Source organism: Elgaria multicarinata, chromosome 15, assembly GCF_023053635.1.
Source record: "Elgaria multicarinata webbii isolate HBS135686 ecotype San Diego chromosome 15, rElgMul1.1.pri, whole genome shotgun sequence".
In the NCBI taxonomy this organism is placed as follows: Eukaryota; Metazoa; Chordata; class Lepidosauria; order Squamata; family Anguidae; genus Elgaria; species Elgaria multicarinata.
Window position 1 is genome coordinate 1,547,847 of NC_086185.1, and position 21,270 is coordinate 1,569,116.

General features: G+C 47.1%; 1 protein-coding gene across 1 annotated transcript in view; it reads left to right on the forward strand.

Moving 5' to 3' along the window:
- The window catches only part of NRK (Nik related kinase), an 88,598-nt gene that overhangs the window by 30,266 nt on the left and 37,062 nt on the right, over positions 1–21,270 (forward strand). Inside the window, exons 5-15 of the mRNA XM_063141844.1 lie at positions 3,052–3,162; positions 5,260–5,350; positions 7,394–7,524; positions 8,739–8,793; positions 9,715–9,793; positions 10,431–10,606; positions 11,553–11,625; positions 13,516–13,726; positions 15,413–15,574; positions 16,984–17,148; positions 19,274–19,426. Of these exons, the coding sequence (XP_062997914.1) occupies positions 3,052–3,162; positions 5,260–5,350; positions 7,394–7,524; positions 8,739–8,793; positions 9,715–9,793; positions 10,431–10,606; positions 11,553–11,625; positions 13,516–13,726; positions 15,413–15,574; positions 16,984–17,148; positions 19,274–19,426 (1,407 nt within the window). The remainder of the gene's footprint in view (positions 1–3,051; positions 3,163–5,259; positions 5,351–7,393; positions 7,525–8,738; positions 8,794–9,714; positions 9,794–10,430; positions 10,607–11,552; positions 11,626–13,515; positions 13,727–15,412; positions 15,575–16,983; positions 17,149–19,273; positions 19,427–21,270) is intronic.

Below are 21,270 nucleotides of genomic sequence, written 5' to 3' on the forward strand. Positions count from 1 at the left end.
CCTTTAGCTGCGCTCTACTAGCAGGTGAAGGACACTTCTGTCTGAAACAAGCATTTGACTGCACTGTTTCGGGGCTTTTTATTGACTGGAAGATTTGGTTTTTTGTGTGTTCAATGCTGCTTTTAGTTTGTTAATGTGTCTTCATTATTAGTTATCTTCTTAACGTTTTTTTATATTTGGTAAGCTGCTTAAAGTAACAATTTTGGAGGGGAAAGGTGGGATTTCAAAGAATCAAAGTGAATAAATAAAACCGCCCTTGCCCACCCACGCCGCCCGTGTCACCTGTGTGCCCAAATCCCTGGAGAACACAAGGAGGTAGCACAGAGTCATCAGGACTAGTGGCCATGGGTAGCCTCATTCCCCGTGAATTCACAGTATTTAATTAAAGCCCTTTTAAAGGCACCCAACTTGGTGCCCCTCAGTGCAACTTGTGGAATGCGAATTCTGTACCTTAACTGTGTGCTGTGAGGAGAAGCCCTTCCTTTTATCTGTCCAGAATCTCCCACCAATCAGCTGCACGGGGTGACCTCAGGGGGGTTCTAGTGTTCTGAGAGAGGGAGCAAAATGCCTCCCTGTGCACGTCCTCTGCATCATGCATGACTTCGTACACCTCCACCGTGTCTTCCCACACTCACGTTTTCTCCAAACTAAATGATCCCAGGTGTTGTAACTTTCCCTCATTGTTTTGTCTTGTTTATTCTATTTACTTAGTTAGATGTTGCCTTTTTATGTTGCCCATTAGCCAAGGCTCTGGGCAGTTCGCAATGAAAACCGTCCCCAATTGCCTTCACATGCTTGTTCCACCGCAGGTGCACGCCTTTTGCAACGCACTGCACTAACGGCAGCCTGCTTGTTTATTTCATGATGTTTTACTGATATATGAGCATGGGTGAAACGCCGCTTTTAAAAAAGGACCTTGATGCAGTTGTGTGAGCAATGTCAAGACTGCTGTTGGAAGTGTTTTATCTCTATGCACCTTCACATTGGTGATGTAGAGGTGAGCGGGAAGACACAAATGAAACTGGAGTTACGGGAAGTTGTGACAAATAGCATGCACAAAATGCAGGCATAAAAATATGAAACACTGGGTAATTCTATGGGGGAGAAAAACATTCTGATCAACCGTAAATAATCCCCAAAGTATTGGCTCCACTGGAGAAGCAAGGCCAACCACATATCTCTGCAGAGGCCACCAGTGAGGGAGGAAGCGGCGGCCAGGCACCTCTCCACCGTGCCTGGGTCCAGCTCCAGCTGAGAGCCCCCTCCCTCCTGCTACCAACTGTCTCTGCAGAGGCCACCAGTGAGGGAGGAAGCGGCGGCCAGGCACCTCTCCACCGTGCCTGAGTCCAGCTCCAGCTGAGAGCCCCCTCCCTCCTGCTGTCAACTGTCTCTGCAGAGGCCACCAGTGAGGGAGGAAGCAGCAGCCAGGCACCTCTCCACCGTGCCTGGGTCCAGCTCCAGCTGAGAGCCCCCTCCCTCCTGCTACCAACTGTCTCTGCAGAGGCCACCCGTGAGGGAGGAAGCAGCAGCCAGGCACCTCTCCACCGTGCCTGGGTCCAGCTCCAGCTGAGAGCCCCCTCCCTCCTGCTGTCAACTGTCTCTGCAGAGGCCACCCGTGAGGGAGGAAGCAGCAGCCAGGCACTTCTCCACCGTGCCTGGGTCCAGCTCCAGCTGAGAGCCCCCTCCCTCCTGCTGTCAACTGTCTCTGCAGAGGCCACCAGTGAGGGAGGAAGCAGCAGCCAGGCACCTCTCCACCATGCCTGGGTCCAGCTCCAGCTGAGAGCCCCCTCCCTCCTGCTGTCAACTGTAACTGCTGAACTTTACAACTAAGATTGTAGTGCCTGAATTTGCTTTCCTTTTCCCCCTCCTCCTCTTCCCTCCCAATCCCCTTTCCTTTTGTGTCATGTCTTTTAGATTGTAAGCCTCTGGGCAGGGACTGTCAAGAAATACTTTTGTAAGCCGCCGTGAGAGCCTTTTTTGGCTGAATGGCGGCATAAAAATCCTTAAATAAATAAATAAAATAAACCAAGTAATTTGGAACTCCAATCCCAGGGAGTCATTTGGGTGAGGAGCATTTTCCAAGTATTCCTATTCCCTTTAGGGCCAATGCTTAGATCTACAGGAGGGTCATGAAATTCATTGTCTATGTTTGTTATATTTGCTTTGGACGTGTTTCAAAGGGGATCTCTCAGGAACCAGAGGGCGGCATCCTAAAGCCAACAAAACTTTTCCATTTCCAGCACTAGGTGACCCAAGTTTTATTTTCAGAACCAAAAATCCCAATGCACTGAAAGGATCAGCTCTTCTTCCAGGGTTTACTTCCAAACCAGAATGAGAAAGCCAGTTTAAACCATGATTGCCAGTTCAGGTTTGGACACACACTATGGGTTGTGTTAACCATGGGTTGCTAGATTTGGGATCATGGCAACTAGGGTTACTATGACCCATGCTGTCTTGAAATGAGTCAGAGTATGCACAAGGAAGAGGAAGGTGGGAGAGGAGAACATGGGAGCCCAAGACACAGCTCTGACTTCTTCACGCAGTGCATAGTTAAACTGTGGAAGTCACTTCCACAAGATCTAGTCATGGCCACCAGTTTGGATGGCTTTAAAGGGGGATTAGACAAATTCATGGTGGAGAAGGTTATCAATGCTACTAGCACTGATGGCTGTATGCAACCTCTGGTAGCAGAAGCAGGATGCTCTGGACAGCAGTTGTAAGGGAACATGGGCGGGAAGATACTGTTGCACGCATGTCCTTACTTGTGGGCTTCCTAAGTAAACAGAATGGTGGACTGGATGGACCCTTGGTCTCATCCAGCATGTTGTTCTTATATTTTTATGACATTTGAGCTGGGCTGTTGAATGACATTTTATGTTACTTCAAGTAGCACAATAGTTGGGTGCACCCCATTTATGGTTTGCTTTGGAAATCTTAAGTTTGGGCCACCAGTTCACCAAAGCTTAAGCAAACGTTTTAATGAAGCTAATTAGAAAACGCTAAGTACCCCTCTGCGTTCTGTAATCAATCTGTGTTTTTGCCGCTCCCCAGTTAGTAATGGAATATTGCGGAGCTGGGTCTGTAACAGATTTGGTGAAGAAGACGAAAGGAAACTGTTTCAAGGAAGACTGGATTGCATATATATGCCGAGAGGTTCTCAGGGTGAGTGTCGCCTTAATGGCATTTTGAAGCAGGCATCAATGTTGCTTTGGTATTGAATCTGAAATAATGTATAATGCCATGTATCATCTTGACTTGTGGTGTAACCTGCCTTGGGAGAGGATACAGCCTCAAAGGCAGGCTAGGAATCCGTTTCATCATCATCAATATAATCATCATCATCATCATCATCATCTATCTAATAGCAACTCAGGTGCTAACTTATGGTAATTGTAAGGTGTAGAGATGGGTGGACAAGCAAAGTTCAAGATTGCCAGGATTCTCTGAACATCATCTCAACGCTCGTCTCCTGCCCAATTCCCCATTTGTGTATGCAATCACCACTCACTCCGGAAACTTACACAAATCAAGCAGCGTTCGAATGGGAGATTTGTGCAAATTTCCCCAATTTACACAACTTTCCTCATAGACTGAAGTGGAACTGATTCAATCCATGCTGAATTTTTTGCGAACTAGGAAATTTGCGCAAATCGAACTGGGAGTTGGGAACGAGACAATCACAAGCACATGTTCAAGAAGTTATGAGTGGTTTTGGTGGACGCCTGCTGGTGCTCATTGAGGTTGAGGTATATCACCATTGGATACTGCCCACTGTCAACAATCATTGCAGCCGACAGTCAAGTCACCATACATCCAGGGGGTCCTATCAGAGGCCCAACCCAGGAATGTTCCTAATGATCAAATCGCCGGACCACAGAATCTCTCACTCATCAGCCCTGGAATCACAGAATAGTAGAGTTGGAAGGATCCTAAAAGGCCATCGAATCCAACCCCCCGCTCAATGCCAGAATCCATCCTAAACCATACCTGACAGATGGTTGTCCAGCTGCCTTCTGCAGGTGTTGTCGCTTGTTGCGCAAAGTTCCATCTTCTGCCTATTTATGGCACCGAAGCCTCGTCCCTTTTTCCCTCTGGGAACCCTTGTCTACAGCACCAGGACCTTCCGCAGACCAAAGTGGGCCCGTGGGTGGCCTGGACCTCGATAGGTTCTAGTTGTTGACGAGAGCTTCGGGGCTGCACTTAGAATCATAGAATCATAGCATAGCAGAGTTGGAAGGGGCCTACAAGGCCATCGAGTCCAACCCCCTGCTCAATGTAGGAATCCACCCTAAAGCATCCCTGACAGATGGTTGTCCAGCTGCCTCTTGAAGGCCTCTAGTGTGGAAGAGCCCACCACCTCCCTAGGTAACTGATTCCACCGTTGCACTGCTCTAACAGTCAGGATTTTTTTCCTGATGTCCAGCTGGAATCTGGCTTCCTTTAACTTGAGCCCATTATTCCGTGTCCTGCACTCTGGGAGGATCGAGAAGAGATCATGGCCCTCCTCTGTGTGACAACCTTTTAAGTATTTGAAGAGTGCTATCATGTCTCCCCTCCATCTTCTCTTCTCTAGGCTAAACATGCCCAGTTCTTTCAGTCTCTCTTCATAGGGCTTTGTTTCCAGACCCCTGATCATCCTGGTTGCCCTTCTCTGAACACACTCCAGCTTGTCTGCATCCTTCTTGAATTGTGGAGCCCAGAACTGGACGCAATACTCTAGATGAGGCCTAACCAGGGCCGAATAGAGAGGAACCAGTACCTCACGTGATTTGGAAGCTATACTTCTATTAATGCAGCCCGAAATAGCATTTGCCTTTCTTGCAGCCTTATCGCACTGTTGGCTCATATTCAGCTTGCGATCTACAACAATTCCAAGATCCTTCTCATTTGTAGTATTGCTGAGCCAAGTATCCCCCGACTTGTAACTGTGCATTTGATTTCTTTTTCCTAAATGTAGAACTTGGTATTTATCCCTATTAAATTTCATTCTGTTGTTTTCAGCCCAGCACTCCAGCCTATCAAGATCACTTTGAAGTTTGTTTCTGTCTTCCAGGGTATTAGCTATCCCTCCCAATTTTGTGTCATCTGCAAATTTGATAAGCATTCCCTGCACCTCCTCGTCCAAATCATTAATAAAAATGTTGAAGAGGATCCTTATTGGAATGTGTATCACTTCATCACCTAATGGGAGTCCTTTCTTGGTGGAATAGAAACAGAAAAGGGCAAGATAGCTAAATCACTGTGCTGTTCTTCTTTTAGGGATTGGCACATTTACATGCTCATCATGTTATTCACCGAGATATTAAAGGGCAGAACGTACTCCTAACGGAAAACGCTGAGGTGAAACTAGGTATGTGACCCTTGTATTTGGGACAGAGACCCTGATGTGCTTACCCAATGTACCTCTCTTATGATAATGCTCAAGGAACAGCCGGAGGATAGAGATGATTTGAATGTATCCATAGTGTCACGAAGAGACTGTATTATCGAGATTTCTTTTGAAGTGGTATTTTTCCCCCTTTTAATTTTCTCTTTCTTTGTGACACTGGAAGCATACAGTAAAGCTTTCTCCTCAAGTGAAGGAAATCACCAATAATCTCTTTATGGTCCCTCAGTGAGTACAGGGAATGAGCTTGGAGAGTGTTTTAAGGATTTGTTCAACTTCGTGAAATCAAGCACAGCCATCCAGCTGGTTCACATCTGCATGGGCCTTTGATTTATGGCTGCAGCTTTGAGTGTCAGGTGGCCAGAGTGGATGGTCAAAGGCAGGCCCACTGCTGCAGTTGGAGCCTCCCGTTTTTCACCTCATCTCCAACTCAAATGATATCTGAGCAACACTGCTACGCTTAGCTCAGTTTAGGCAAGGCAAGGAGCCATGATTTCCCACTGTGAGTGTGAGCCGTGGCTCACCGCTGGCCCGGGTGCTTCTGCCTCCTTCTCTTTGGTGCTGCTAGGAGAAGACTGGAAGCTTCCGCTTTCTATTTTAACCAAGCCACAGTACTTTATGACATCTGAACTCAAGGAACTGTGGTTTATTTAAACTATAGTTAGTGAGAACAAGCCGGAAACAACCCATGGTTTCAAATCCTGGCTTGTTCTCAAATTATAATCAAAGACACAATTCACTAAGTCTGCACATTATGTGGTACTGCAGTTAGCTTAAAATCAAAAGCTTTACTTTCTTGAGTAAAAGAGGGGAGGGGGGGATTGTGCTAACTTGAGGGTTTGCCACAGCTCAGTCTCACAGAAGGAAACCATGGCTTCCTGTTACATTTCAACCAAACCTGTATCTGCATGTCTTTGTTCCCTGTTCCCGTTGCCTCTCCTCCCTCCCTCCCTCCCTCCCTCCCTTCTGCTGTCTCTGTCACTGCCGGTTTTAAGCTCCTCTGGGCAGAGACCAAACTCTTTTAATCACATGATTCTATGAAGTTCCATATACAACGCAATGTGAATAACAATAAATATTATTATTAGGGCTTTCACTCAATCCCATTAGTGTTAACTGATCAGACATCTGAATTTTAATCAATTAAGTAAATCTATTAAATGTGCGTTTGTGTAAATAAAACATTAGTTCTGAAGGGGGGAAGCATTCTTCCTTCGTTTTTAGATCCTGCATTCCTGTGTCAAAGCAGCCACCCTCTTAGAAGAGGCATTCTTCCCTGTGCAAGAGAGAACTAGGCATGCCCCATCCGAGAGGGAAGGATTCCCCTTCTTAGAATAGGGCTGCCACCCATGGATCTGTAAGTGCTTACATTAAAAGAAAAGAAAAAGGTTAGCATTTTGCATTTAAATCTGCTGTCTGATTAGCTGGGAGCACATTTTTAATCAATCGGAAGCTTTTAAACAATTTAAGTCATTGCTTGATTGACTAGAGCCAGTGTGGTGTAGTGGCTAAAGTGTTGGACTGGGAGTTGAGAGATCCGGGTTCTAGTCCCCACTCGGCCATGGAGACCCACTGGGTGACTTTGGGCCACTCACAGACTCTCAGCCCAACCTACTTCACAGGGTTGTTATTGTGAGGATAAAATGGAGAGGGATTATGTACACTGCCCTGGGTTTCTTGGAGGAAAAAGGCAGGATATAAATGCAATCAATCAATCAATCAATGCTTTTCATTAGACTTGGTTCACGTATTGAGCCGCACGCCTTTGAACAAGTGCTGAGATGTTCACTGGCATGTGCCTGCATGTGTGTGTCGGCCCTTCATCTGTGAACATACTTGTAGGTATTTACCTGGTTTGCTGCAACTTTTTTGTGAACATTTTTGTGAACCGCCCAGAGAGCTTCGGCTATTAGGCGGTATAAAAATGTAATAAATAAATAAACTCCCCAGGTGGACACACCCCTGCCTTGTTTTCTTCATTCCTTTGTGCCTGCTTGGCTTTTGCAGTGGATTTTGGCGTGAGCGCTCAACTAGACCGGACAATTGGCAGAAGAAACACGTTCATCGGGACCCCCTACTGGATGGCCCCTGAGGTCATTGCTTGTGATGAAAACCCAGAATCAACCTATGACTACAGAGTAAGTCTTGCTTCTGCTGCTTGCTGGCCTCCTGCTCACTTCCTGCCCAAGAGTTGCCCAAAACAGCAACAACTTAGTTCTCTCACACATCCCCCCACCCTTGTGGGGAAAGGGTTTGGTTCTTCTCAGAATCAACAGCTGTGCTCAGCCCCACAAGGGTCCCCCTGACCTCCACCTCATAAATATTGCTTTCCATTCTCTTTTGCCTCCAACCTTCCTCTGTCCCCTTTTCAGACCATTGCTGTTTCTTCCTCAATTTCCCTTCTGGACCTAATGTTGAGTGCACACTTTGGCCTGATCACTTCATGTCTTGACGGTTGTAATCTCCTCCCTCCTCTTTCCTTCCTCAATGCCAGTTCAGTCAATTTTAACCAGGGATTGGGGGCGGGGAGAGAAATTTGTACTTTTGAACCCGTAAGCCAGCCCCAGGACTCAGTTATCCTTCTAAATTCGCACGTCTCCAAATTTTGAGATGGCACTCTCCAGTCAAATAAATGCATATATTAGGGGAAATTGCACACAAAGATGCATGCAACAATGTTCAAGAATGCATTATAGTAACAAAAATGCTTGCAAAAAATGTGGGTATTAGGCAGGTATGTGTACAAAAATGCATGTATTATGGAAAATGCGCACAAATATCTAGATGTATTTTCATGTGTGTTTTTTAAAAAAATCAAAGTTCTGAATGACTGGAAAAAATGAGAAACTGACAAATCCACTAAAAGTAGCTTCCTCTGCTCTACACTTTGCTGTCACTTAAAATCACGGCCAATGAGCACGGTAAACAGGCATTTTGCCAATGCATGGTTTAGCCACTTAGGCATTTTATTATCTTAAGCACTACAAGCATTACTAATAAATAAACAAATAAATAAATAAGCAAGGGGGGAAGGAGACAGTGAAAGACATTTTGTTGCCTCTATGACGTGATTGGAATTGGATGCATTAAAACCAGAATCAGGCCTGAACAACTTATTACCCACCGAGGCAAACCAAGTCCATCAGCCATGTACTACTTGGCCTGATACACATTGCCCATGGACACATGCATGCACGTGAGCTCCCTCGCCTGTCTCGGGCCCCCGAGGCAGGCATCCCACAGGAGTAGGTTTGGCCTGCCCGGGGAGGGCTCCTTCACCTTGCTGGCGTAAGTGGGGCTGGCCTGCTTCCTGTGACCATTTTCACTGTCTTTGCTGTCTCTTTTCCTCTAGAGTGACTTGTGGTCGCTGGGAATCACAGCGATAGAGATGGCCGAGGGAGCTCCCCGTAAGTGAGTTGTGCTGTTTGTTCGGACTTGTGGTTGTCTGTGCCCTTGGTTGGCTATGCCTCTTTCGAAGGATTCACCTCCTCCGATCAAGGGCCCGTGTGGTTACTAAGCAGAATCATCGCTTCATTTTATGTGTTGCTACGAGTAATTAATTACACACACACACATGAACTGGCAACCCTGTTGCTCAAAGCAGGAAACCTTGCTGGGGCTCAGTGCATATGAGTGCAACCCAAACTCGCCCCCTTTTGAAGTCACTGCATGGTGTGAGACCAGCGCAACCTGCTTGCCACGTCTGTTCCACCAGCCCCTTTCTCCCGCTGCTGCTGCAGCTGTGAGGTTTGTGGTTTTCCAGGTCAAACGATACGGACAGAGGAACTTATGAAATAACAAGGCATGGAGAAAATCCCAAGATGTGAGAATTAGCGATGCGTTTGGCCGGCTTCACATCGATAAAAGAGGGAGCCGCTTCATGCCTGCGTGTCCACCACGTGGCGCCTGTAACACCACGCAAAGGGCGGCCTGCAAGCTTGGGTCCGCACAAACCAAACACACCACAGGTAGAATGCCCATATCACATCACGTCATCTCAAATGCAGCTCTTTCACACATTCAGCTTCTTGGCACTGCGGGCCAGTTTAGACACGCGCATTGTACCTGAGATCATAGCAACTTCCTGTCGTGAGGAAATTGGGGGTCATGTGAACGCACCCTCAGAGGCCACCGTTGATCTTGCCTTCCAGTCATTTCACACGCGGCGCTTTTCAGCAGACTCCCTTCGCACATTCAGCTCCCAACCACCCAGCACATCATGTAATCAAGGGTAAAGAAATCAAGTGATGAGGTGCATGTGTGAACAAGACCCAAAGTGTCCATTTTAACAGCTTGCGTGTGTGTTTTTCTTTCTTTCCTTCTTGTAGCCTTGTGCGACATGCATCCCATGAGGGCTCTGTTTCTCATTCCACGGAACCCGCCCCCAAAACTGAAATCTAGGAAATGGTAACGCACTTCTTTTAAATGGCAATAAATGCCAAGATATCAGCTCGCAGTGCAGTTCTGTCTGGTGTCTGCTTTTATTTGGATTGTTGAAAGTTTTCTGTGTAGTCCAGACGTTGTGATCTTATCAAATCCGTCAGTCTAAGCTCTTATCTACACTGGCATTTTGGCCATTGATGTAAATCCTTTGCGCAGATTCCTTGTTTAGACGTGGTTTGCATTCAAGCCGAGCAAGGAAGCAGTGGTGGCTCTGATTTTGGTGAGCTGATTCCATTCTGGGTCTCAGTTAGAACCAGCTGGGACTGCGAAGGAGCTCTCCATGGGGCTGAACCTACTTGGGGCCTTAGGGACCAGAACCTTGGCTCGGTCCTTTAGAGTTCCCCTAGTCCTGAGCTGTTCTCCGGCTGGCACTGCTTGTCTTCTTGAGGACCTGCCTGGGCCAGTCCTGCCCAGACCACCAGCCCTGATACCCACAATGCCTTGCTCCTTCCCGTCCTTTGGAACAGGCCTGCCTACATCAGTGGCCATGCACTGCCCTGTGTAACAGCTTGGCAAGTCTTGGTGAGGCATCCTGTCAACGTGTTTGAGGAGAGTCAAGAGGGAAACCTGAGCTGCTGCTTTTCCTTTCGTTGTTTTTTAGGTCAAAGAAATTCCTTAACTTTGTCGACAGCTGCTTGGTTAAGAACTACACGCATCGGCCTGCAACGGAAACCCTGCTCAAGCATTCCTTCATCAGAGACATGCAGAATGAGCGACAGGTGCGCATCTTGCTGAAGGACCATCTAGATAGAACCAGGAAGAAGAAGGGGGAGAAAGGTGAGACCCGTAATACCGCCAGCTTCGTCCCTCTTAACTTTAGCAATCATTTGTATGGAAGAGAGAAGACTGAAGACCAGTTCACACATGGCATGGAGACAAACTTGGGTTTGCCACCGGATGTACACATTCAATGGGGATCATCATCCAACCCTGGCTTGCTGTTTACTATGCCTGCATGACAGAGGCCTCTGATGACACATGAGCTGCATTCGCACATTAGATTGGGTGCAAGAGAGTCGGTTGACCGTGCACTCCTGTGCTGTGATCTGTATAAAGACTGCAGAGAGAAGCTGATTTTCCTCTGATTGAGAACTCTCCTGGGAGGACCTTCTGAAGAACTGCTGGTGTTCTCTTTGAAGGATGATTCCTCCTTTGTCACTGGGAAGGTTGCTGGGTTCTTTCTTGTTTCAATGCAAGCAAGGGGAAAACATTGTGTTGGCCTCATTTTAAAATGGATTGGTTTTATTTAATTACTCTGAATTAGCTGCACTGGTCTTTTGTATAAAATATGGAGGTCTGTGGCAATCAGGCTGGTGTGTTTGTGTATATTAGACTGGCTGTTCATAGTTGTTTAACCAATTATGCTGTTACAGGACTCCATTAACATTACAGGTAAATAAACAGATAGAATCCATAATTAAGAGCGCAGCCCTAGGCATGTTTAGACAGAAACAGTCCTCCATGCTGGCTGGGGAATGCTGGGAGTTGTAGGACTTTATCCTGTCTAAACACGCCTAGGAGCATGCCCCGAATGAATGAATACCCAAAGCCAAAACAAGCAAAGAACGTGAATGTAGAGAATCCCTCCATTTAAAATGTTTGACGGTTTACAGCAATCGTTGCAACTTATATGTTTGTGGTTGGAGGGGAATACAGCACCTGGAGAAATCAGGTTTCTTATCTGGATTTGGTTTCTCCCCCCCCCCCCCGCCCCCTCTTTTAGATGAAACTGAGTACGAATACAGTGGAAGTGAGGAAGAAGGTGATGAGGTGAATGAAGATGAAGGAGAACCAAGGTTAATTTTTATGCAAATCTGTTTCCTCTTTTTTGCAATGCGTAAGATGTCACGCTGCTGCTGTGGAATCCACCCTGTGGGGAAGCAGCCAGACAGGCTACGCCTGCAGCAGGAGCGATGGAGAATGTGGCATTCAAGGGAGGAGGGAAGGAAGGCCCGCCCTGCTATTAGGCAGAGTGAGGCAGCAGACCTCGGGGTTGGGCTCAGAGCTGTGTACACCACGCCATGTGGCCTGCGCCCTCGAAGCTGCCTCGCGGCCTTCAGGTGCAGTGGTGGAGGCCGCCCCACGGCCAGTGCGGAAATCACATCCACCTGTCCTGCCCATCTATTTGGCGTCTGTTTGGGTGGGGCGCCTTGGCCTCATGTCTTGCTCCACAAGGAAGATGTGGGATAAGAAAGATTAGAACCTACCTGAGATGAGAAACTGCACCTTTCAAAAGGGGGAAAAAACCCTAAGGCCACTGCCACGACACAGGCTCTGAACACCAGACCTCACGGCTGCCACCACTTCTTATGGGGCGACGCAGGCTCTGAACACCAGGCCCGGCCGAGGCTGCTCCCTGCTCAAGCCAAGCACCACCGCTTGATACGCCTGAGGCAAGGGATAAGAACCACCTTCCTCCAAACTATGTGGAGAAAGGGGTTTAAAATGGAGAAGGATTTTAATATATATAATAATGCGCTGTGAGTTATATCTGCTGAGGTGAATGATTGTCAGAGTGGGTGTTATATGTGTAAACTTAAGATGATAAATGCCAAACAGACACGTGGGCTTTTTGTGGTAGTTTAAAAACAAAACAATCAAAATTTATTTTTGAAAGTTCATAAGCTTTGTTTCAAATAACAACATTTAAAAACCTTTTTGAAACCTTCCATACAATCCTGTCACCCTCACATTCGCACTTTCCTTTCTCTCACACAATCACTCTTGAACTTTCTTTATTATCAGTATTGAATAATATACTTCCACTACGTGCACACCACACTCTAAAGACACCACGCACTACACTGACTCTCAAATTTCCCAGAACTGAAGTACCATAAATACAGAGAGCACTACAGACTCTAAGAGTCCCTAACAAGTCTCCCTGAAAAGCTTTCTTGAAAAGAACAAGAACAGAACAGAACAGAACGAACCATCCCCTTAGTCATTCCCTTATATATCACTCCTCTCCCTCCCAAGACATTCATTCTCCGCCCACTCAGGCCAACACTACAAACCACAGACTTACAAACTGCAGACATATATTTGGAATTGACTTGTGGGGTGTAACGCCACAGCCACCCTGTTACAAAAAGCAGGGCGGAGGCGGGAGAAGGGCTGACCAGGCCTCTTGCCCATTGAGGAGATCCGGAGAGCTCGGAAGCTGGCACTTTTTTGTGTTATCTTTGAGTTGGCCTGATAAAGGTATCTGGCTATATGGATCTTCCCTCTTTCAAGCGCCACAAAGCAAAAGGCGGATGCGGGACATTTTGCTCACTCTGACCACTGAGTCTGGCTTTGCTCCTCGCCCCATCTCAACCAGGCGGGCTTCCATACAAATTCCAAATACCTCTGAATCCTCTTTTGTCCCCTTTCAGTGTTTTCTGTGAGCAGATGCTAAAATTTGTTTTGGGAAGGCAACAGTGAAGTTAAGTCTCCAGTGAACAAACAGATAATCAGCTTTAGCCTGGATTTTGAAGAGTTGTTAAACATTGTAAACACAGAGAAGAGCTGGGGGTGGTGGGAGGGAGATTTCTGTGGAGATTTTCTGGAACGTTCCGATGCTGTAGCCTAGGACAGCAGAAGCTGTTCCCCAGTGATGCTTCTTGTGTTTGCCGTGTAGAGTTTAATACCACAGTTAGTCAAACAGATACTTCCTCTCTCTCTCTCTCTCTTTTTAAATTAAGCTCCATTGTTAATCTCCCTGGTGAATCCACCCTCCGGCGTGAATTCCTGAGGCTTCAGCAGGAGAACAAAAGTCGCTGTGATCCTCAACGCCAGCAGCCGATCCAGCAGCATCCGCAGCTGAAAGACCAAGAAAAGTACAAAAAGCAGCTCTCGGAAGAAAGGCAGAAACGAATAGTGGAACAAAAACTGCAGAGGAAAAAGTTGGAGGATGTAAGATTTGGACTCAGATTTGTTTTTCTTTATTTATTTTCACATTGCAACGGTGCATTAGAAAAATCAAAGGCCGCCATGTTGGCACATGACATGTTTGTTTACCATAGGAGGAAGTGTTTTACAAGCAGAAATTTGCATCAAACTTAGAATCATAGAATAGCAGAGTTGGAAGGGGCCTACAAGGCCATCGAGTCCAACCCCCAGCTCAATGCAGGAATCCACCCTAAAGCATCCCTGACAGATGGTTGTCCAGCATTATTAATGGATTACTGTTGTTGTTTTTGTTGGTATTATGTGCCATCAGTGCACATATGCAGAGTAACATAATCCTAACAATAAACAAAACATATGAGCAAAAAATAAGTCCCCTGCCTGCCCACCCTAGGAGCACACAGGCCAGGGGCTCAACTGCACGACATCAAAGACATTGTGTGCAGATAAGCTTCACTTTTTTACTTGTGTGTAAATGTGCAGGGCCTCAATCAAGGAGGTTGAAGCCTCCTCACCCAGCCGCTCCCCCCACATTCTGACACCCCCCCCCCCCGGAGGCTAACGAAAGAAGAAAAACCTCCATTGGCACCAATGGAGCGTTGTAATGCCACACACACACACAGGGCGGGGAGGCAATTTAAGAAAGAACAGCACTGGGTGGGAAGGTTTAAACCTCCCCTACATGTGTGCAGTGGTCCCAATCCAGATCGGGGTGTTGCGCTTACTTGGAAGTTAAAAAAAAATCAAGTGAACCTCATCTGCATGCTACTCACTCAATGTAGTGCATAGTTTGGTCCTGAATTTCAATAGCGAGGAGGCAAAGGGGAGAGAGAAGATGCAGGACACAAGGCAGAGATAATGGCAGGTGCCTAAAAGTCCCTCTTACGGCATGGGTATGGGGCTGCCTCCCTCCCTCCCTCCCTCCCTCCCTTCCTTCAAAATCCTTCTGGTCTAAGAACTTCCCCCAACCTGGTGCTCTCCAGACATTTTGAAGTATAACTCCAATCACCCCTGACCATTAGTCGTGGTGGCTGTGGCTTATGGGAGTTGTAGTCCCAAATAGCTGGAGGGCGCCAGCCTGTGGGAGGTGCACAGGAGAAGAGGAATTTGGAGGAGGAGAGAGAGGCAGCACCATGCCAGTCTCCTCCTCAAAGGGCGTTTTTGGCTAGGCGGGGCAGCAAGGGAGAAATGGCCGGCCCGTTTAAGGAGGGAGGAGACCTCCTAGGGCCCTAAGAGCCCTGCAGGAGGAGGAGCACTCGGGGCTCTGTGCAGCACCTTCAATGTACAACATGCTTCCGAGTCGTTCTGCCCATCCTCCTGGCAACCCAGTGCGGCAGCTCACTCTGTGGGACCCAACTCCTATTTTTATAAATATCATTACTGTCCCCACACGTTGATGATGACCCAAGTCATTGCATTTGGCATCGTATGTCTTGGGAGTGGGGACATACTTCAGGGTGGTCTTTCTCCTGCCACTTCGTAGTCTGCATACCAGCAATGGTAAAGTTGATAAAAATGGGGGAGACGCTCCCTGCTTTTGTCGGGTGGCAGATCCTGCAGAGCACAGGACCCCATGATTTCAAAGCCAGGTTTGCACAAAATTGCCCACAGCAGCCGTGTGACATTCATAACGATTCCTTTTATGAGCGGAGATGAAATGAAAGCAATATTTCTTCCCTGGCGTGTGTTTAGCACCAGAAGAGAGAGGAGCTCTGGAAGCATCTGGACCTTGAAAGGAGATGTCCGGAGATCAAGGCAGCTCAAAACAAAGCAGAGAAGGATAAAGACGGCCAGAGAAGTAACGAGGTTGAGCGGTGCAGAGCGGAGGGCGTCAAGAAATCAGACAACCAGCAGGTGAGGGTGTCGCTTTGCGGAGGAGAAAACCTCCTTGGTTTGTGTGGGTCAGATACCCAATTTGCACACTCACAGAGCGGGCGAGCCTCTTCCAGGCTAAGGGGGCAGGTGTCCTTTCACTCCACCACCACACCACACGTGGCAAGAAGGAGACACTCCAAGCAGAAGTCAGCGCAGCCACCGATCCGAGTGCGGCTCTTTTGCCTTCAAATATGGAGGAAAGATCGTGCAAATTGGGCCTCAGTATGGAGAACTCACTTCACACAGTGGCTGCATTTGCATGTAATGCTAAGCCATGGTTTAGGTTGACCATGGTTTGTTGCTTTGGCCAGGAATTGTCTTGCAAACAAACCCTGGCTTGTTTCCCCTACTTTTTGGAACACCATGGCTTTGTGTTATGTGTGACTCAAGTCACTACGTCACGTGCTTATTGGAAGGATAGGCTGTGTGCTTTCTCCATTACCATGGAAATAGGCATGCCAGCCCAGTACATGCATAAAGTTGGACAACGTCTTTCAAAGGCTATTTATTCATGAAGTTTTCTGATGAAAACAGCAATAGAAGGCTTTTCATTTATTCGCTGTGCTTCCAGCACCATGTGAAGGCCATTGCATGGGAACTGGGCCATTTCTCTGCACAATTCCTCTGACATGAATAATTCCTCCCCCTCCTCCTCCTCTTCCTCCTCTCCCTCAAAAAGGGCCAAAGAATTAGGCCTTAAGGGGCAGGGGATGTTGGTACACTCCGTTGCCCAGTTCATGTAGGATGCCTCAATTGTGCTGTATAAATCACTCCTCTCATGGTGAATTTGGGTGCTGAGAGCCAATGGCAACGCAGCCAAAATGGGGCCACTGAGAAACAAGAGGGAAATAGGCTCAAGGGAATCCCAAGCTTTGTGGATATCCCCCCCCACACACAAAAAAAACAACAACACCCTTGCGCAGGGGAACCCTAAGGGAGCAAAACAACAATAGCCAAATGAAGACTGGATGTGCCCAGTAGCCAAAGAACGCTGTGTGTTTCTTCAGTGGGGAGACAAAATAGAAAACTGCTGTCGTTGGGAAGGGAAAATAGGATGGGTTATCCTGGATGAGAACATGTCTAGCTGGCTGTGACGCTCCACAGAGCACTCCATGCTGCAACATTTTATTGTGGGGTCCTGCTTGTAATAAATAATGATGACGATGATGATGACGACAGCTAGGGACACACGCTCCTGAGGCCTGCTCCCCATCACCGCTGTGCAAAGGGCTTTAATGTGGTTCAAAACATCTGGACCAGATCCTACATCTGCTCATCCTTAGATGGAAGAGATGGTTGGTCAGATCCACCAATACATCCATCAAGTTTTTGTATTTTTGGCTTTTTCTTCTTCACAATTTAGTTCTTGTTCTTTTTTCCTGCTCTAGAAAAAAATTGAAGAAGCACATCATGGTAAGAAGCTTCATCGGACTCTTCCCAAAGACCAGACACAGCTGCTTTCTCTCCAACATGATCATAAGCAGAAGAATAAAGAGCCCCCCAGGATCGTCAGTCCCCCGGCTCGTCTTCCGTCGAACTGCCCAAGCAAAGCGGTATGGCTGAGTCCATTGACAAGGGCCTCTTGGCTCAGAAATGGCCCGTGGTGCTCTTCTTTATTTAGATAAGATGGAGTAAAAAAAGAAAAGAAAAAGGTGCTCATACTTTCACTTGGAGGGAAAAAGAACCAATGAGGTTTGTTTAAGCTGCCACGTGGTTAGCAACCAGTTGGTCCCACCCTGAGCCTGCAAGCAAATGAATGGTTGTTTGGTCTGTAAAGGAAAATTCAGTCAGAACCAGCCAGAACTCTAACGGAACTGTCTGTGGTGCTGAATTCTGTCCCCAAAACAGACGCCTTGAATACCTCCTTTAGGGTTCTAGCTGAAACCCAGAGTGGATTCACAACCCCACCGAAATAGGAGCCACTGGCCTCGGTTGCTCTAACCACTACACCACACTGGTTCACTGATGTTGATTTTGGGAAGCAATAGGATGGAGAATGCTGAAGCTGCTCTTCCATTAGGCACCGCAGGTCGCTGGGAAGTGAATTTGCCAGACAGCTGAGCTCACTTGCACAAGCCACCCAGGTGGCTCATTCTCATTCCGCTTAAAGGCCCCCAGTGATGGTCTCTGGCTTTGGGGCTCCCCAAACCCTGGCGCCTGCCCTGCAGGGACACACCTGGGAGAGGCCATAGAAGTGGCGTAAGTGAGGTTTGGTTGGGCAGCTTTTCCTAGGCCTTAAGGGATGGGAAACACAGCTCTGTTTCATCTCTTCAAATTTCTCCTTTTATATATATATAAATCCTGATGCCTGAGGGGGGGAAACGCAATGCAAAATGTCAGCTCCAATCTTCATCTGCATCTGTGGCATGTATTCTGTAAATGACCTCTTTGTACTGGAATAAAACTCATTGTAAAATTTAGTCCATGCCATTACTGTTAAATTTTAATCCAAATGTACTGTTGTGGATTTCTGACATTAGCCGTTGTAGGCAGTGAGTCGCTGTTGGACGTATGCGGCTTTCAGAGGAAGGAAATTGAGGCTGACATAAATCTGCAATTTCTCTTGCAAGCGCTGATTGTGTCTTGGGTGTTTCTAGCGCCAGGCTGCAGCTGTTAATGGTTCCGTGTGCCCCTGTTTGTTCAATTCCATTGGCATCATGTCGATTTGGGTGTGTGTGTGTGTGTGTGTGTGTGTGTGTATTATTAGGAGTCACAGGGACCAGAGCCATGATTTGAGCTATTTCTCCCCAGTGAAATAATAATAATTACTTCTTATGGAGACTGTTCTCAGTTAGGTGGATCACCTGGAGTCGTATTAATAAGCTAGTTGCTCCTGTCTGCTCAGAGGAAAATGGAAAAGCTGGCGTGCCCCTGGCCACCTCCCCCCTCCCAAGAAAGAAGTGCGTCTGTCTCCCATTTACATTCAGTAAAGACCTGTGCAATTCATGAGGACCATCCTCATGGGCATGTGTGAGTTCCCAAAAACAATTAGTCGATTTGATGATATAGGCAGAAAGTAGCCAAATAACCTGAATTTCATCCAGTAATACATTTCAGCCCTTCATTTCTAATTATAATTATGGCACCTAGTGCAAAAGATGGATTTAAATTTAGGAAAATGCCAGAAGGAAAAACACAGGGAAGTCCAGTGGAAGACAGTATGGGCCCTGCATCTGTGCAGGCTTATGTCAAACTGCGAAAGATCTAAGCTGCAGTATCAGTGCTAGGAGTAAGTAAATTCACTTGCTTGGCCAAAAGCCAGAACAGTAGTCCTGAACCATCAATATAAAATAAGATCCAGAAGGAACAGGACTTGCATAGGTACATCATATTACGGATTTGTAAACCCATAATTTGATAAATTCTGGACACAGAATGTCAAAACATGTACAGTCATTGATGACCAGAAGAATCAGCAACCAAGAGCGGGGGGCAAACGCAGTCTGCTGCGAAGGGACGTGAAGCCACCTTTTCATTTATGTGTATTGTTGGTTGGGTGGCGGAAATTCAATTTTGTTGATTTAACTAAAATAAAAGGATGGCAAGAAAACATTGCAGATGCCTGAATCTTCTTCTTATGAACGGGGCAACTCATAGAAGAGTGGGGCAAATCGACATCCTCTCACAACCCCACCTTCGAATCTTGCCATGGGTCTGTCTCTGTTGGTTTGTTTCCAGGTGGATAGCAAGCGCAAGAAGAGCGACAGCGTTCAAACGGACCTCAGCTGGGCAGCCATTCTGGGTGGGGAGGCCGCCTCGCCTGGTCGGCTGGGCTCTGGCAGTAGCTCCAGTCCGTGCACACCAGCTTTGCAACGAGCAGCGATGGCTCAGGTAGGGTATCCCCATCATCCCTTTGATCAGAAAAGTCTTCGGGATATTTCAGGCATAATGCCAAAGAGTGGTTTGTTCGTTGTGATGTCCAAACCAACACCATCAAAGAAGCTATAGTTTGTGAGTGGCCACCAAACGAGGATCTCCAACCAGGATCTTTGCAAACCTAAGTATAGGCATCTGTTTTGAGTTGCATCTGCACCAACAAAGCTATGGTGTGGGCTTGCAGTCAACTTGCAGTCCTCCAGATATTTTGACTTACAACTCCCATGATCCCTCTCCAGTGGCTATGTTGACTAGGGCTGATGGGAATTGTAGTCCAAAACATTCAGAGGACCACAAGTTGCCCATCCCTGGTTTAGGATGTTGACATGTCCTTGGAGACTGCTGTTTGGGGAGAGAATCTAAGGCTCCCAAGGATGGTGGAGAAAGAGACAACACCGTGCAAACCAGGGTTTGCTTGTGTATCTGGAACACAAATCAGATTTGGAGTCTAAGCTATCCAGGTCACTTCCAGCCAAAATGAAACACTTTAGAAACTGCTTTGATGCCAATGGGAGAGTCAAGCACAGAGACGTCTCGGTGGGGCGAGTTCTCTGCAGGAAGGGGGCATTAGGAAACCACCCCTCTGGTTCAGCACCCTGGAGAGCTCCTTTAGCACTCTGGCTGGTTCTGACTCAAACCCAGTCTGGATTTACAGCCCTGCTGAAATTGGAGCCATCAGCCTCCACAAGAAATGCTTCTCCCTGCCTGAGACCCTGGCCCAGCCTAGATAGACCAATAGTTTGCCATGGCATGAAACAGCTTCCCTAGGGTTCCTACTTTCCTTTCCTTTCTTCCTTTTTTAACTTAAACTCTACAAACTAGGTGGCACAGCAACCAAAACATGTCCAATTTTCTTCCCTGGTGAGAATTTTACTCCCTCCTCCAAATATATATTTAATTTTAAAGCCTATTCTGAATAGGGCAATCCAGTGCTTTCCTCCCTTGCATTTTCTGTATTCCAAAGAAAAAAAGTAAATCATAGGAAAGAGAAAGTAAATCATATTTCCATGTATAAGGTTATGCTTTCCTGTAATTTCAGCCAGTTTCTGTGCTTGTCAAATCAATGAAAAAATTCCTCCTTTCTTCCTTCCTTTCTTTTTTCCTTTCCTCTCTGGCCAAGAACCAACCAGTAAAAGGCTGGATTGGAGTGTGACAATCGAGTGTTTGTTGATACTGCCATTTCCTGCTGAACGATTAGCCCAGATGCAACTCAGGCATTGCAGGGTCTGCTTAGATGACTGTTATTTGTGGCGACATCAATGCCTGCCTGACTGGAGCAGTTCTAGGATATTATTTTTGCATGTTTCTCAGAAAGGCTTGGAACCCACTACAGGCTCTTGTATTTCCATTGGAAATATTTTATGGTGCATAATAGGGGTGTGCACGGACCCCCGCTCCGCTTCACTTGCAGATCCGCCATTTTCCGGATCGGGCCGCTCCGCCCCGCCCCCGCTCCGCCCACTTCCGCTCCGCTCCGCCCGGAGCTCCGGATCCGGATCCGGAGCTCCGTTTCCCCCCCCCCCCTAGGCTTGCATTGAAAGCTAAAAAATTATACAACTTTTTTTCTGTTCAAGTTAGAAACCTCATGTTTGGCACCATGACACCTCATGGGGATATACACACGCACGCCAAGTTTCAAAGCAATCCCATCATCCCCTGATTTTTGGCGAATTTTTGAAAATCGGGCACTCCACACACAACATCCCTGCGAGGTGGGCAGGGGAGGAGGGAGGGAAGGCAGGCAGGCATGCAGCTGGCATTTCTGGGGGCATAAGGAAGTGAGCCAAGGATAAGCCAGT